Source organism: Grammomys surdaster, unplaced genomic scaffold (genome assembly GCF_004785775.1).
Source record: "Grammomys surdaster isolate TR1022 unplaced genomic scaffold, NIH_TR_1.0 231, whole genome shotgun sequence".
Lineage (NCBI taxonomy): Eukaryota > Metazoa > Chordata > Mammalia > Rodentia > Muridae > Grammomys > Grammomys surdaster.
Window position 1 is genome coordinate 2603345 of NW_021604676.1, and position 17918 is coordinate 2621262.

The window sequence follows — 17918 nt, forward strand, 5'->3', positions numbered from 1 at the left end:
AACATTTCTGTATGGCTGGGTGGCAGGGTTTTCAGCCTGTTACTTGAAAACTGGCTTTTATCCTCCCTGGAACTGTACACCCCATATATCACTGTTGTATGTTACATGCATGGCTATAAAATTGCGAAAATGGAGGCTTTTCTGGTAGCAAAAGGGTTAACTTCTTTTTGCTTTACCAGTTTCAAATTACAATGAGAAGCCTCTTCTTTCCCAGCAGGGTTGTGCTTACATTTCTCTTTAGATCTCTCTTGAAGAGGGCTGGTATATTTGTGCCTGCTGGAGGTGGAATTAACTGTAAGAAGGAGGAAGAGATTGAATGGATTTACAGGAAGGATTTCAAGTAAATTCAGGGAAACACATTTACTTGAACAGTATAACCTTGGGTCTTGTTTTACACTAAGACCATACAAAAGATGTTCAAGTTATCACTAGGCTGCCGGACAAATATAATTCCATCACCAAGGTGCAGATCAGCGTAGATCTGTGATTCAGACCTCAGGATTTGTTTTGGAAAGAGTTCAAGCGTTGAGAAGAAGTCAGAGCAAGTGAAGAGAACTTGGGAGCTACAGTCTATCAGAAGACCAGCTTTCGTCAGTTCAAATACCAAAGGCCTGATTATCATAAATTCACATAGGAATGCATAGGTTATTTGATCAAATAATTTTAGCCAGCTTTTGCTCCATCAACACCGCAAAAGTTCTTAACAACTGTGGATAATTAGAAATCTGAATTTCAGTTTTCTTAGAAATAACTACTCTTGTCGTGTTCTAAGATATTTAAAGCAGGAGAAGAAAATGGACTGAGGGTGCCGTGTTCAGAAATGTCACTGTCATGAAGAATAGGTAAACTTGTTTTTACAGCTACTGGCGAAGTGTACCTCCAAGGAACCTGGATTATTATTACTTTTTTCCAACTGGACAAGAAGGATTAAAAATATCGACTTTTGCTTTTATACAAAAATGCATTGGACTGTCTTTTTACTTAGGGGTATTGTAGGCTTCCTCTGGAGCGGCTGGGTTCAAGTAGGTTATGCAAAAGGAGGCTTGGGAGACAATCACGTTCACTCCAGTTTTATTTATAGAAGACTACGGAACCATGAAAGACGGGAAATACAGAGGGAAATTCTCTCTATTTTGGGTTTGCCTCACAGACCCAGGCCCTTTTCACCAGGGAAACAAGCATCTTCTGCACCCCTCTTTATGCTGGATCTGTACAATGCCATGGCTAGTGAAGAAAATCCTGAGGAGTCAGAATATTTGGTGAGGGTATCCCTGGCTGGAGATGCCAAAGAGACAAGAAAGGGATACCCAGCCTCTCCCAACGGGTTTGCGCATCGTCTGCACTTACCTCCAAGGATTCCTCTGACCACCCAGAGCCCACCTCTCGCCAGCCTACATGATACCAACTTTCTGAATGATGCTGACATGGTCATGAGCTTTGTCAACTTAGGTATGTTGTTCGTTTATTTGTTCATCTGTGTTATTATAAAGAGGAAGTTTTTCTAATGTTAAAGTAGCTTCTTGGTAGGTGGCCATGTTTATACATTTATTCTATAAAACTCCCTTCCATAGCTTTGTTTCATTTTTTACATAGTTATATGATTTTGCTTTATGCTACAAAGTTACATATATTTGACATGGAAAGCTAAAATTAAATGGCCACAATTTGGATAGAATTTGGTCCTTTGAGAGCTTATTAAAATTTAATTTAAAGATGTGCATAAAAGGCAATCCTGTAAAAAGGGAAATTTATTAGGACAGCAATGCTTTGGGCAAAAAGGAAAAGAAAGAAAATAACAAACAAACCAAGGAGCCAGTGTTTATGTGTGAGAAAATAAAACTAACTTTCCAAACCAATTTTTTTGTTAGTGATTTAAAGAGCATATGAATACATAATTATATGCTACTTAAAAATTCTCATCTAGTGGGAAAAATCTCTAAATAAAATCAACTAAGATCAAATGAACTGTAAAATATTAACAATCACGGGACTTCAATGAAAAAAAAACATAGTTTAGAAAAGAAGTTTCAGCCCTACATTCCTTAAGTGTTAATGACTGAAATATAAGCATATCTAGTTGATGTTTGACGTAGGCAAGATAAATGTCAAATTTGATTTGATGATATTTCTCTATACCAAAGTCTCCTCTGAGATAAAAGTTTCTTAGTTGATAATTCCTATAAACATCAACAAAGAAAATGGGGAAAATGTCTTAAAATTATATTTCACTCAGTACTGGTGCTTCATGGTAATTTTTAAACATTGTCAAGGTCTTAAAATTATATTTCATTCAGTACTGGTGCGTCATGGTAATTTTTAAACATTGTCAAGCTCAAAAGGAAGATCACTACTGAATATTTCCTCTCACAAGAATAGTAAATAGCCTACCTACTTAAAATGATTTTACAAGGGCTCTTTTAACTTAAAATACTGTAGTATAAACTAAAGATAAATTGGCTATCTTTAGATGTTTAAAGGAAAGTAACATTAAACATGATTTAGTTTTAAGACTTAAAATTTAACCAACAAATTTAATAAACTTTAAAGAATCAAGAACCTTATAAAGTAAAACTTTTAAAATTTTTTGTTGAAAATGCAATCTGGGTTGACTTCAAGATATTTTACTCTATGCCTAGCAAAAATATCCTTGCATACTATCTCAAAGGAAATATTTTTTTTTGAGAAGTCAGATAGCAGCCAGTCTTGATGACATGTGGCCAGGCTTGTAATGTATGTTTCTTAATATGCTGTGGTCATTTACTCTCAGCAGCCCTGGACACAGGAGAAGGGGCTTACTAAATCATGTGCTTTGTGTTACCAGGGACAAAACTCTTAGCCCTGAGCTTTAGAAAGCCTTTGTGGTGCTCTGCAGGTCAGGTGCTCTGCAGGTCTTCTGCATGACACTTCCTTTTGTACATATAATGAGCAGGCTTCTGTGAGAGCAAATAAAACTTAGTTTACAATTGGTGTGATTGTTTCTTCTTAGTGTCAGGGGCATGAAAATATTTCTCACAGTACCCTTTACTCTGCAGCTTTTCCAGTCAAGCACATGAATGTCAGAAGGAAAGCTTTCATTCAGCATAAATAAATGCAGAGCACAAAATTGCTACATGTAGATGTAGGCATCTTACATGACTTAGACCATGTGAGTATCTAAATATAAAGCAAAACCCACTGTCTCACCTTTAAATTAGTTTAGTGATTTGTTCACTTTAGAGAAACAAATCTAAACGATTAGACTAACTTTACTTATGAATTTATGCCATCAAACATATGACAAAGGAGAACTTATGACTAAGAAATAATAGCTCAGACATTTGTCTGTCTTAATAACATATTTCATTAAGCTGAATCTTTTGCTCATTTGTAATAGGTATTCTTATTTTAAAAAATTATTAGGTTTTTGAAGTTGTATGCCATTATTTTCAATAAATGTAGATAAAGTAAGAAAACAAACAGGAAAGAGTTTATTCAATGATTTCCAGAACCCTGTTTTACCATTAAGTAATATTTTTCCTTTTAAATCACTGACATTTTTCTTGTGTTAGTCATAATATGATGATACAGATGTTTACAAGCTCGTTACTTACGTCAACATAGAATTATTTATTTTATTCTGGGGAAATAATATTAGATTTAAACTTCAGAAACTTTACTTATTTCGATCATGCTCGAATAGGTGGTTAGTGATGTTTTCCTCAATAACAAATAATATGCTTTTTCTTTATTAGTAATCTCTAACTAAATGGCTCATAAGAATTTACTAGAAAATGAATTCTGATTCTGGATGAGTTTCTTGTAGTTGTGTTGAAGTAAAGCTGAGCTACAATTTGATTACTCTTAGAACATGCCCACTCATGTAACCGGGTGTCATAACCAATCACTATGTAGCATTAAACTCACTCCTGTGTTTCTTCCATGCATCTGACAAATCAAGGCACACTTGGAAAGGTAAATGTGTAATACCATTATAAACTGAACAAAAATCTCTCATGTTCTAATGTTTCACACTGTTATGGAGCTCAAGAGCAATTTATTTTTGCAGTATCTCAAAAAACATCTATGTATGGAGACCAAGTCCAAATGAGTTCAGTGGGTAGTGTAGTGGTAGGGGTGTGTTTGGAGGAAGGCACCTGGATGTGTAAGTACGTGGACAACATCTGTAACATGTCTCATAGCTAATTCAACTTAATCCAGATTCTGAATCATACCCAACAGAAATTTTAGTTTTAAATTTCCTTGTGAATTAGTGTTGTGTTCAAAGGTGAAAAAAGATTATAATTTAGGAAAAGATAAAAATGAAATGTAAGTAACAGGACTTGGGTTATGTAAGCATCTACATATAGACCAAACTCATTATTTTTATCTTTAAATTATTTTAGCAACTGGTTCACTTCATAGAGACAAAGCTAAATGGTTTGATCACATTTTGGTTTTGTTGTAGTAAGAGACAAGCTAACCCCCTACTCTCAAATGATTGAATATCAGTCAGAATTTTGTTGAATTTGGAGAACAAAATATTATCTTTCGGGTAATTTTTTTTTGCTTTTTATATCTCTTTTTCCTAAGTGTTTACTTGGTTTATGCATTAAGTTCTTAAGCAAATGAACAATTAGATTGTGCACCATTCATATTTTAGCACAATTCCAGTCACATAAAGATATGGCTGTGGGATATTTAAAAATTAAAAAACAATATTTTATTTAATTATTTAATGATACTAAATAATATTGTGTTATTTATTGCCTACATATATTTTTCTGAAAGTAAAAATTCACATTTTGTTTATTAGTTATTTTTTGGCTCATTGATGCATTGATTTTAATTCCTTTTTATATATCTTTTAAAAATATATACTAATGTGTAAGTATAAAGCATATAGATATAACTTTTAAGGTTTTCATGATTTAGAACATGTGTACCATGTTAGATATGAAAGGAAAAGTACAGGAAGAATAACTTAAGGCTCCCTTAGTAAAATCAATAAACTGTCCTCATACTGAAAAAATATAATGCTTATATCCTCATCTATGTTATGTCTGCTTTTGACTGATTTGAGTGTTCAGTGGAGGGGAATTAACATAAATATCAATAAAGGTGCTATTTAAGGCTTGGAGTCTCTGCAACAGAGTTATTAACAGGTGTAATATAAACATATCCATAAACATACAAATTATTTTGATGTAAATGATGGGTTTGAGAAAAAAGATGATTTGAAACCACTGTAGCACCTATCCACAGATTTTGTCTGAAATAAGAGATATCCATACTGCGCCAAACAACAATCATTCTTTAAATTTTTTCCCCTCTGTTTGAAGGAAAAAATAATTGCTTAGGACAAAACCATTTCCCTGTTCATCAATGATAATTCTCATTTATAATCAAGACAGATAGATTATGGGTCTTAAAGCTACTTTATTGCCAAATGACTGGTGCAGCTGCAGGAGGGAGATTACTATAAACATAGTTTAATAAAAAAAATTATATCTTAATGGTCGCCTACCAAATAGTCAGTTTCAAAAGTCTAATGACAAGTTACTGTGGACTTAGGACGGAATGGGCATACAGATAGGAGGAGCTGGGAAGGCTCCAAGCCCCACCTCTAGCTCTGTACTCTCTCCCTGTCTATAATTACACACTCTTTCCTCTCCCCCCAACCCAGCTCCAACTCTTAACTCTCCCCTTTTTAGTTCTCTGGTTTCTGGAGCCCCAGGCTCTCTCGGCATGCGGTCTTTACCGCTCCCACCCTTCCTGTGATTTGCCTTCGGTCCTACTTTCTTTATAAGTACAAGCTTAGATTAGTTGAAAATCAATTAGTTCCAGTTTGAGAGCCTAGGTATGGCTCAGTAGATGAGAAGGAAAAGATACTGATGTGTTGGTCGCCGCCTCCACCCACAGGGAGGAGAGCACCCCAGGGCATGAGAATCCTTCAACTCCTGCTGTCTCCTGCAATGGTTTTTCCCACACTCCACTTCTCCCCGCCTCCTTTTCTACCCTATTTGAGGGTCCCTTTGACAAAACTTAATTGGCGTGTTTTGACTTTACTATTCTTAAAGATAATTAAAAATTTAAAGGAAAAAAATTAGAACAAAGTAAAAGGTTAGAAAGACTACAGCACTGAAGAAAACGAATTCAGCATTCAGTCCCCTTTCTGTTCTCCTTAATTAAGACCAGTGCCACTAACATTAAAAATATCTCCTCTATCAAATTCTCAAGAGGTGATAATGCACTGGATTAAGGCAATGTAGATAAGGCTGATAAATAAAACACTTTTAAGAAAAGTACCAAAAAAGATAGGGAAAAGCTGGTCTTTGAGATGTACAGGTGGGCAATGCTCTTCGAAATCCTCTGTCTGCCTCATGATGGCACAGCAGCTGATGTAGCATCTCAACCACATTAGCTCTAGCCAAAAGCCCTTTCATCCTTCTACATTAAACTACTGACTTGGGGGAAAAGAAAAGTATATGTCTCAGTATATGTGCACAAGGAGCACACAGACCAGGTATATGTACTATCGTAAATAATGTAGTAGCTTGGCTTAAAAACAAACAAACAAACAAAACCAACCCACAGGTCAAAGGAAGAGGCTTCCCTAACAGACAGCGGCTGAGATCACAGAGCCACTCACCGGACTGGAGGGAAACAATGAATCCCTTGTTCTAAGTAGTATTTATGAGGTCTTCTTTGCACCTCCAGTTCATATTTTACGAGCTGGGCTGCGGGGTTTCCCCGTTTGCTCATCTCTTAAAATAATATCCGTGACTAAGATATCCTTTTAGCACACCATCTAGCCTTGTCAGCCAGCTCATTCATTTGGAGGGGAAAAGGGCTTGTTTTCATTTTGTTCTGACATTGGGAAGTTTAAGGTTCAGCTCACAAAGCTTGACAGTAAGATAAAAATAATGACTGGTATATTTATCTACCACCACCCAGAAATGTTTAAATAATCCACATAAACAAGTAGTCATCTTTGTAATTTGTTTGTATGTTTCAAACAGTGGTGAGTGGATTAAAAAAAGAAAGAAAAGAAAAAAATATGTTGATGTAAAAAGTGTTCAAAATGTTAGGGGAAGATATTTGTAGGTTAGTGAGAGCGATGTTTAACACTTTTGGAAGAAAAGAACTTTACAATGATACTATATCCAAGGAGATTGTACTATTCTCTGCTCAGCAGGCACATAGCAAAATAAATAGTATTTGATACTTAGATGGCAAAGTCCTGTGGGATTTACAATAGGTATCATAGCAGTCAAAGTAAGAACCTGCAATTCTAAGGCAACGGTGTCCATGTCTTCAGAATATGTCCTTTCATCTTTCTTTTTATAAGCAGTGGGGTATTAAAGTCCCCTTAAGGCAAGAAATAGTTCCGTGTTTTAGAAACAAATGAATATAATTAAAGTATATCTCAGATATTATGTTTACTTAAATAACTAGAACTGAGTGTTAAAGACTTCTTAATGTTGAGTAGGCTTTCTAGAATTACACAGACACTCCCACACATGCACACATGTGTGCATACACAGAAACTCTCCTGCACAAACACCCACGGACACCTACACCCACTCTTGCATTCGCGTGCGTGCGTGTGTGTGTGTGTGTGTGTGTGTGTGTGCGCGCACTCTGGAGCTGGTCCTGATGGTGAATGCACAGGTGAGACAGCCCCGGTGAGTGCGTCCAGCACCTTGTCAACTTTAGCACTTGTGGGAGCGGATCTTGCCTTGACAGCAGCACAATAGAGCTGGCTCTGGAAGTGTGGGTGCAGATGAGCGGGCTGGTGGGCATGAGAGCAGGAGAGTTGACCCTGCCTCCTGCCAGTAGCAGCATTGTGGGGCTTAGTCAGTGCCATGCTGGAGTTTGCCCTGGTGGGATAGCTGGTGGGCTGATATAGGGCTTGGAGTTGGCCCACTCCAAAACCTGCATCATCTGTGAACTTTTGTGGCATGTGAAAGGGCCTGTTTTGCTGATTCAAAGCCGTAGGATCTCCACGACACAACTCAGAAAACCAGGAGGAGACCTGGTGAGGATCCAGGACTGATGGTGTCACAGAAGCCAAAGATCTCAAACTAGACCAATGATTCATTGCAATGAATATTTGCAAGTGAAGATGTGTTGACAGAGGGTATACTGTGGGACACACTGTGACACACTACAGCTTCCACAACGAGATGTTTGCTATGTTTTGTTTAGTTAGTTAGTTTATTTTTGCTTGTATTTTCTTTTGAGGGGGGAGGTTGCAAGGGTGGAGGGTGGGTATGAAGGGATGGGGAGATGAGTGGGAATGGGGTGCATAATGTGAAACTCACAAAGAATCAATAAAAAGTTAAAAACAAAACAAAGCAAACCCAACCAACCATCTATCCAACCAACCAACCAACCATCCAACCATCCAACCATCCAACCATCCATCCATCCATCCATCCAACCAACCAACCAACCAGCCAGCCAGCCAGCCAGCCAGCCAGCCAGCCAGCCAGCCAGCCAACCAACCAACCAACCATCCATCCAACCAACCAACCAACCAACCAAAACCTGGAAGCCATTGGCTAAAAATGCTTAGCAATTCAAAGATGGTGCCAGAGGAATATAAGACTAAAGACAAGGTCCTACTAAGTTTGGGGGCCTATCTTACCTACATCTAGTACACTGGGCCTGAATGTGGCATTTATTTACCAGTGTTAGCAGTAAGAACCACACCCTATCTATCCCTGTCTTACCCCAGTGTTTGTCCACAGTCCCAGAAGGAAAGAGGAAACACTTGTAAGCTGAATCATTTTTAAGGAAAATTTGATTAATAGTTATATTGTTGTAGTCAGATTGCCTCAACAAAATGTAGGCGATAGTTCAGTAGCAGCTCAGTATAGCTGAGGGCTTTTCATTACCTTTAGGTACATGATAAAAATTGTTACCAGAATCTCTCAGGACAGATATATGGGAAAGGGACCTTGAGCAGAACTGTAGCCTTGGGAACCAGACGCCACTGAGCCAACCCTCAGATGTTCTACAGGGAAGGAAAGCAAATGGTGAATTCCTAGACTGTATTCTTGGCCATGTTCCCCATCTACGCTCCTCAGTGAGAAGCCCCTGAAATCCTTGTGATGCAGAGGGAAGAGCTGCAAATGGCGGAAAAGAGCTATTCTTGAGGGTCAAACTTGAGATGTTGGACACAAACGAATGAACAAAGAATTGGACGCTTGATCCTTCGGTTTCTAGAAATACTTATAGTATAAGTTAGACACACACATATGTTGAATTTTTTAACATAAAATTTAAGTGGAGGATCATATTTTCTCTTGAGAGAGAATTATTTCAGGAGTTGAAAACAAAGTGTCGAAAGGAACTATTCCATACTGGGGGAAAAATAAGATCTGAAAATTGTATATAGGCTGCCAATTTCAGCATTAAAGCTATTGTAGAACAAGTGAGTTCTTAAAAAGGATGAAACAAACATGGAAAATCCCCAAAAACTGCTAAAGAAAGAGAAATAGCAACACTAGAAAGAGCTTTTGCTACCCAGGCAGTAGACTGAGCACAGAGCACACCAGAGAGCCAGCAGCCAGGGAGGCAAAAGGATGGAGAGTACCACGTTTTCCTTTTCAAGGTTTACCTTAAGCTGCTATTTTAAAATGATTCATGTCTGTACATCAGTGTTTGGATTCTGAGTGCAATCATATAATATTCTCACATGCAACATTCACATTCCACAATTAATGTTGCAAGAAAACATAATGTTATGGTAAGGTAAGTTGGGATTATTGTCTTTCTTGCTTGCTACCTCCGCTCTCCCCAGGTAGAATTTTTCTGAGTCACAGAAGCAGAATTTAGTAGAACAGCAGGCATTTCAGCTATTCGCGTCTCATAAATAACCAACCCCGGAGGCTTGAGGCCAAACCCACCTTCCTCTCCTTTAGTCACAAGGAAACACTCCCTAGAATGCTCACTCCCAGTGTAGTTCAGGTTTGCTTTCAAATTTATTAGGTATTATTATTCTACCTCTTAAATTTTTATAGTTTGTTTCTTAAAAAACCCCACACATTTACTTTTACTGTATTTTATGTGTGTTTTGCCTGCATGCATGTGTGTGTACTGTGTGTGTGCAGTGCCCCAGGAAACCATTAGAGAGAGTCAGAAATTCTGCAACTGGAGTTCCAGATGATTCTTAGTTGCCATGTGGGTGCTAGAAACTAAACCTGGGACTTATGCAGGGGCAACAAATGCTTTTAAATGCTGAGCCATCTACCCATCCCCAAATTTTATATTTTTCTTTCATTACTAAGTGCGCAGTAAAGGACAGTTCAACTTGAACTTTAATCCAAATAATTATGTTAATATGCTGGATACAGGGGAAAAGTGCCCATCACGTGGTTCAACACTCCTTAGAGCAGTCTTTGAGCTGAGGGAGGAGGGAGCTTTTCATTCCCCTTTACTTGCCAATATGGTTTAAGTCTGACGACTTTGTGGAGACGGTTGGTCTACCAGCTTTGTCTCTGAAAGCCACATATCTTTGAGCGTACTATTCCATTTTATTATAACTGTTTTACTTTAACCTTTTAACGTAGAGATCATAGGAGAAAATTGTAATTTGGACTTAATAAAGTATTGTCACCGGCCTGTGTACCTACAGGAGGTAGTCAATGAATACTCTCTACTGCTTCTCCTACTAGAACAGATGCTAAGGCATCTAAGGTTAACAGAGATTCACAGTCCGCCAGGCTTTGTCGAGTAGATGCATCAGGAACAGTATGAAAGATGCATGTAACTTTTCCTCTATTCAGATAAAACCAAAATGAAGCCTCAAGTTTCATTGACTGCCTTCATGTTGAACATGCGTTTGAGCACGTGGTGCTCCCCAGTAACTGGTACTGTTTTGGGGATGTGGAGAGTTCAGAGACGAGGATTGCCTGGACAAAGAGTCTTGACGAGGGTGGACACTGGGGATTATCCCAATCCTTTGTCAACAACTCTCAGCTTCCTAATTGGAGCTACAAAAGAAGTCAACCAGGAAGCCATCTGCCCTCAAGCCGTCCTTACCCAGGATAGAACAACTGTCTCTTAAACCATGAATCAAGATAAGCTTTCTTCTCATACACAGTTTCCGTCACATGCTTGGATACAATAACTTAAAACTAACCAGTAAGACTCCTTGCTCCGTAAGCATGGCTGATAAGTCAGCCTCAAAACTCCTTCTACTACTGTGCACTCCCCTTTAAGCTCTACAGGCATGGATTCTGTGATAAACTTCTGATAGGTGCTTTTCACATTACCCTTGTCAGATTCCCGGGACTATTGTATGATTTTAGTTTTAGTGCAGAGATTGTGAAGTAGGGGAAAGAGAACGCAAGCCAAATCTATACAACTAAATGATGTTTGATTGCAAGAAAATGGACATTCTCCAAATGGTCCTTTGAAGAAGGGGAAAAATACGCTGTTTTTAATATATACTTTTCTAAGTCAATTTGTTTTTGATCCTGAGTTTTTTATGACAGTCTTATGATGAAATTTTGGGTGAACAAACTCTTGACTTTCAAGAAGGAAAGCCAGTGTGCTCAATAATCACGAACCCAGAGGCTTTTGTGTTGCCTGTCATTCAGATTAAGTTTGAATTTCTACTTTCTCATCCAGATGATTCTAAGTGTCAATTGTATCCTTAATGCAAATTTGTTCTGTTTAGAATTCAGCCTTAAATTTTGTGACTTTGTTAATTTTTTTCCCCTGGATAACAGCTAAGTCTTTGGTTTCTGTTTAAGTTACAGTAGCTATTATAATATTTAAAACAGGTTGATAACTTACAAGTTTGATTCCAAGTTACCCAGAAGTATCCATGCAGTATATATAACTTAGATCATAATATCTATATTGACTCTTGATATTTTATAGTATATTCAGTTGGAAAATATAGATTTGATAAAAAAATCTAAAAATAACTAAAAGTAACCATTTCTACTTTTAATACATTTCTTAAAAATATAGAGTAAGATTATATATCCAACTTATCATTAAATTTTTTTCTCTTCCACATTACATGTCTAAATAAATCCATCATTAAGTAAAACTAAACATAGTAGCAAGCCTGTAAAAGAGTGTATTGTTATTTAAATATCTAGCTTGAATTAACCTCTTGCACATAAAGAAAATATTTTTCAAACCCCAGCCCTTTCTATGTAAGTATGTTACCTTGAACAAAACTCAAGGAAGCCTTTTAGTGCAAAGAACAGGAAACAGTGGAGGCACCATGCTGCAGCAGAGTTTATGGCTCTATCAGATAGCTGTGCAGCTACAGAAGTGTACTACTCTGAAGTTCGGGCCATGCTAAAGCAGGTTGCCATTTCATAGTGGGTATTAACTGTAGATTCAAGAAAGGTACAGTTCAAATACTTACTCAAAAGAACACTGGGCTTTCTAAAATTTAGATGTTTGATCTATGTCTTGACCCTTGGTTCTGTTTCTTGTTTAGTTGTATTTGATTAAGCTTTTTTTTTTAACCTGCTTTCTAACTGTTAACTAAATTATGATCAATGTTGATTTTGTTGCTTTATACCATAAATGTGATACTGTTTCAGTTTATAATGAGTCAATGGAAATACATTTCAGAACTTGTAAAAAGTAAGAGAGTTCCAAGAGTTGGTATGAGGATCTCTACCTTGTACTCGCTTGAATCTGCTCACGCTACTGGACATTGGACAGTAATTACTAGGTAATAGTTGAAAAAAAGCTGACTAGTATTTTATAACTGTCTTACTCTTTACTAACAATTGACTGTTATTGTGGAACAAAATATCAGCAAATTGTAGATTTAAATGTTTTTATTATTTTACTATTATTTATTTATTTATGTGCACACACATGTATGTGTGTGTGTGTTTGTGTTTGTATGTGTGTATTCTCCTTTTCCGAAAGTGGGAACCAAACTCAGGTAATCATAGTTAGTAGCAAGGGGCCTTTATACACTCAGCCGAATCATGCCTCAAATTGTAGGGCATCACCCCAGTTGTTGGTGTTGACATAATAATTCAAAATAGTTCAAAACAAGTGTTCCTTGTTTTGAACTGCATGGCTGACAGTGAGAACCTGAGGTGTTAAGTCATTTGTTGCAAATCATACATCTTATACTAGGACACGCTATACTGAGAGCTCCTAGTGTTCACTGCTGTGTTGCTCTGCCTTTACTAATGCTATGGGAATGGCTGTTATTGGAATATCTCTTTACCTCTGTGGCGTTCCATGTGTTTTCCAACACCATTGTTTATTGGATATGGAATGCTTTCAACACATCAATAGTGGACATAAAATATTAAAAACAATATAAAATGTTTTAGAAAAAACATCTTTAATAATGAATTTACTGGTCTTCTTCAAGTCTAACTTGAAGTTTGAGTAAGGGATGATGTGGCTATAGCCTCCTGAAGGAAGCAGCTGGTCATGAGGGAGGAGAAAGTAAACACACTGTAGCCACCGAGAGTACCAGTCTTTGTGCCATGCTATACAACTTGCCAGTTACAAGGGGTGGAGCTATGGTTGATCTTTGGTGTTGATTCCAACATTCAAGAGACAAACCTGGCGTGAACAAGGAGTAACATTTGGTAAAACAGGAAACAGCTAGGATATCAGAGTTGCAAACAGTAAATTGGCCTTGAAGGGCTGGCTGGAGATTGTGAGGATGGAATAAATCAGTTAGTAGCTGGAAGGGTCCCACTGTGTTGGCTGGTACAGAAGGCCACACAGGAAGAGCTGGTCTGCAGCTAAACATCCCTGTGGTGTTTCAGCTTCCCTGATCCAGACTGACTGTAGAATCTCGTGGGAAACTTGCTAGAGGGGAAGCTGAGGGATGTAAGACACTGGTTGTCTATAAATTAGGAAATTACTGTTTCGGATAGAAACAGACAGGCTTGGTCTCATGCACGATTTGTAGCTGGAACCTCTTACTGTGTTCTATGTAACACTGACAACTCTACACTTGGTATATATCTCTCGATTTGTTTTAGTTAGAGAGTGAATGCCACTAATATGCAAAATGGGTAAACAGTTTATTATCTCTGTGCTGTATAACTACTAAGTTCATTGTCTTTTCCTGTCCCTCACATATCTTGTTAACTAAAGGCTGATATTTAAGGCAATTAATCTACTTCCTAAAAAAATATTTCAGAAATAAAAATATTTTCCAAACAAAGAGCTGAAATACACAAAGAGAATTAACCCACTTGTCCTTAGTTCTAATTAGCAAACAGGGATAATACAAAACATGAAGTGTATTTGTTAATGTATCAACATTCAAATAAAATTATCATCTTTTAACTAAATGTCTGAGAACTAGATGAATAATCTCTGCTTTTAAAAGTATGCCAGGAGCATCTTGGAGGAGAGCCTTTGATCACTGTACTAAATCGTCTAACCCCTAGCCACATTCTGAACATTGTCCTTGTACTGCCACATCAGCGTAGTTCCCACCCCTCGTCAAGGAAGCTTTTATTTTTTAAAATTATTTTAAATAATGAAATAAAATAAGATTAGATAAAGCAAAATGCAAAACGCTAGAATAGGACCAAACAAACAAATAGAAAGAAAGGAGCCTGAGAGAAGGTACAAGGATCAGACCAGCTCGTTCACACGCTCAGGGATCCAATAAAAACAGTGAACTGGAAGCCATAATACATACGCAAAGGACCCATAAAGGGTAAAAAAGAGAAGAAAAATATAAATAAAATAGGAATAGAAATAAAAGATAAAAAGGTAAAATTAAAAAATGGGACTAGCCATGGCATGGTATTGTAAGACAAGGAACCTCCATGGATGCTGTTGGGTTGGTTTCTGTTGGTCATGGATTGCGGACATGCAGCCTACCTTTAAGAGTAGTTTGTTTCCACATTGAGAATCCCTAAGGGAAACTATGATTTCCTCTGAAAGTAGTTATCAGTTGTTGATAGCTTCTGGGTTAGGGATTGGGGCATGTGTCTACTCCTTTCAGCTCCAGGACCACATCTGTTGCAGATCTATGCAGGGCCTGTGCATTATGTCTTGGTGTCTGGAGTTCTTAATGTGCATGGATCATGTTGACATAGAGGACAATATCCTTCATCTGGAGGTCTTTCACTCTTCCTGCTTCCTCTTCTGCAGGTATCTTTCTGTACCAAAGATGGTAGCATATAGAGCCTCGAGGGGAGAGATTTGATGGAGACATCTCATTTAGGGCTGAGTGTTCCAAAGTCTTTCACTTTCTGTGTAATGTCCAGCATGGATATTTGTATTTGTTCCCACTTGCTGCAGGAGGAAGCTTCTGTGATGATGGCTGAGCAAGACATACATGAATATAGCAGAGTGTCATTAGGAGTAATTTTATTGTTATGTTACTTTATTTTTTAGAACGGTAGTATTTTGTCCTACGTCTCTGGACTGTCTAGTCTCAGTTTCTTGGTCGTCCAAGCCTTGTTGGGTATGAATTTGATCTCACAGAATAAAGAATAAGGCTTTATGTCAAATCAGATATTGCTTGATTACTCACTCAAACTTTGTACCACCGTTGTACTTGTATATCTTGAAAGTAAGACACAATTGTATTTCAAAGACTTTATTTCTCCTTTGGTTGCATTCAAAGTACCTTCCTGTACCAAAGATGGTAGCATACAGAGGTTAAGGCTCTATGTAGGCACCAGGTCAAGTTTTCCATGTTCAATGAGTTGTGTAGGTATTGTCTTCAGTGATAGGGTCTTGTTGTTTGTTTGTGAAGAGCAGCCTGTAGTACTGGCAACAGCCTGGATTGTTTAGGAGTTCCCTTTGGCCAACAACTCAATCAGATGTAACCCAGTCCCAGTACTGGAAGCTTCATTTGGTGACAATAAATGTTCACTTTGGACTCTGTCTCCCCCATTATTTAGATGTCTTCATTTATGTATATTTTAGGAAGCTTCTACTGTTCAAAGTCTTCATACAACCTCTCAAGTGGCCCTTAGCTTTATCTGTCTCTTCCTGTATTCCCTCTTTTCTTCCCCTCTTCCTTTCCCCTCTGTACTTGATCCTCCTGTTACAACTCCCCCTCCTGCATCCATCCATAACTATGTATTTTATTTCCTTTCTTAGGGAGATCTGTCTTCCCTACCCGTAGTCCCATATTCTATATCTAACTTCTGCAGTTCTATGTATTGTAGGCTTGGTTATCATGAATGTAACAGTTGATATCTATATGTAAGTGGGTACATAACATGTTTGTCTTTCTGGGTTGCCTTACTCTGGATGATTTCTTTTCTAGTTTGATCTATTTACCTGTGAATTTCATTTTTTTTAATGGCTGGGTAAACTGCATTGTGTAAATATACTACACTTTCTTTATCCATTGTTCTGCTGAGGGACATCTAGGTTGTTTCCAGTTTCTAGTTATTATGAATATTGAAGCAATGAGCATGGTTGAGCAGTGTCTCTGTGGTAGGATGAGGCACCCTTTAGGTATGTGACCAAGAGTGGTATAGTTAGATCTTGGGTAGAGCCATTTCCATCGTCCTGAGGAAACATCACATTGATTTCCATGGTGACTGTACAGGTTTTCACTCTCACCAGCAATGGATGAGTGCTCCCCTTATTTTATGTCCTCCCTATCATCAGCGTGAGCCGTCTGTCATTTGTTTTATTAGTCTTTGCCATTCTGATGGGTGTGAGATGAGAATCTCGAAGGAGTTTTGATTTGCATTTTCCTGATGACTCCTGTTGAGCATTTAAGTGTTTCTCAGGCATTTGAGTTTCCTCTCTTGAGAAGTGTCTGTTTATATCTACTCCATTATTTAATTGGGTTATTTGTTTTTTTTTAATATCTAGTTTCTTGAGTTCTTTAGATAGTTTGGGCATTACTCCTTAAATCAAATGTATAGTTGATAAAATCTTTTCCCATTCTGTAGGTTGCTGCTCTGTGTGAATGACAGTACCTTTTGGTATGCAGCAGATTTTCAGTTTCATGAGTTCTCATTTATTACTTGTTGATCTTTGTGCCTTTGCTAAAGGTGTATTGTTCAGAAAGTCTTCCTGTGCCAATGAGTTCAAAGCTATTTCTCACTTCTACTGCTGTCAGGTTCAGTGTACCTGGTTTTATGTTGAGGTCTTTGAACCACTTGGACTTGGTTTTTGTATAGGGTTAAAAGTATGAGTCTATTTGCATTTATATACATGAAGTCATTCAGTTGGACCTGAATTATTTGTTGGAATATTTTTATAGCTTCTTTATGAAAAAACAGGTGTCTATATAGGATTTATGTCTAGATTTTTAATTTGATCAAGATATCTGTTTTTTTTGTGTCAATATTATGCTGTTATTATTACTATATTTCTGTAGTATAACTTGAAATTGGGAATGGTGATACCTCCAACAGTTCTTCTATTATTGGGAATTGCTTGAGGTCTCCTGGGTTTTAGTTTTCAGATGAAGCTGCAAATTGTCCTTTCATGACCTATGAAAACTTGTGCTGGAATTTTGATGAAGATTGCACTGAATATGTAGATTGATTTTGGTAGGATGGACATATTTGCTATGTTATGGGTGCTGGGAACCAAACTCAGGACCTCTGCAAAAGCAGCATTTACTTTTAACAGTAGTACCGTCTCTCCAGTTTCTGTGTTTATTTCTTTAAATTGCTTCTAGAAACTTTCAAGTTTTCACATTTGAAAATATTCCATTAAAATAACTTCACTAGGAAATTTATAATAAGAATTTAATTATATTTTATTATAATTTCATATTTATTTGGAATTTTGTGGCTTATTTATGTTACTGGCTGATTTGGTATAAATTGTGACTAACATAATGCTTATTTCAAAAAGGTATAATTGTACTTAAAATTTTCACTATTCATTGCATCATCGTGCTGCGTTGTGAGCTTGCTCATGGTGTCATCGTGTTGCATTGTGAGCTTGCACATGGCATCATCGTGCTGCGTTGTGAGCTT

The 17918-nt window shown here is 37.4% G+C and overlaps 1 protein-coding gene across 1 annotated transcript in view; it reads left to right on the forward strand.

Moving 5' to 3' along the window:
- The first annotated feature begins 233 nt into the window (after positions 1-233).
- The window catches only part of Bmp5 (bone morphogenetic protein 5), a 140701-nt gene continuing 123016 nt past the window's right edge, over positions 234-17918 (forward strand). Inside the window, exon 1 of the mRNA XM_028773584.1 lies at positions 234-1449. Coding sequence (XP_028629417.1) covers positions 960-1449 — 490 coding nt within the window. The 5' untranslated portion in view covers positions 234-959. The remainder of the gene's footprint in view (positions 1450-17918) is intronic.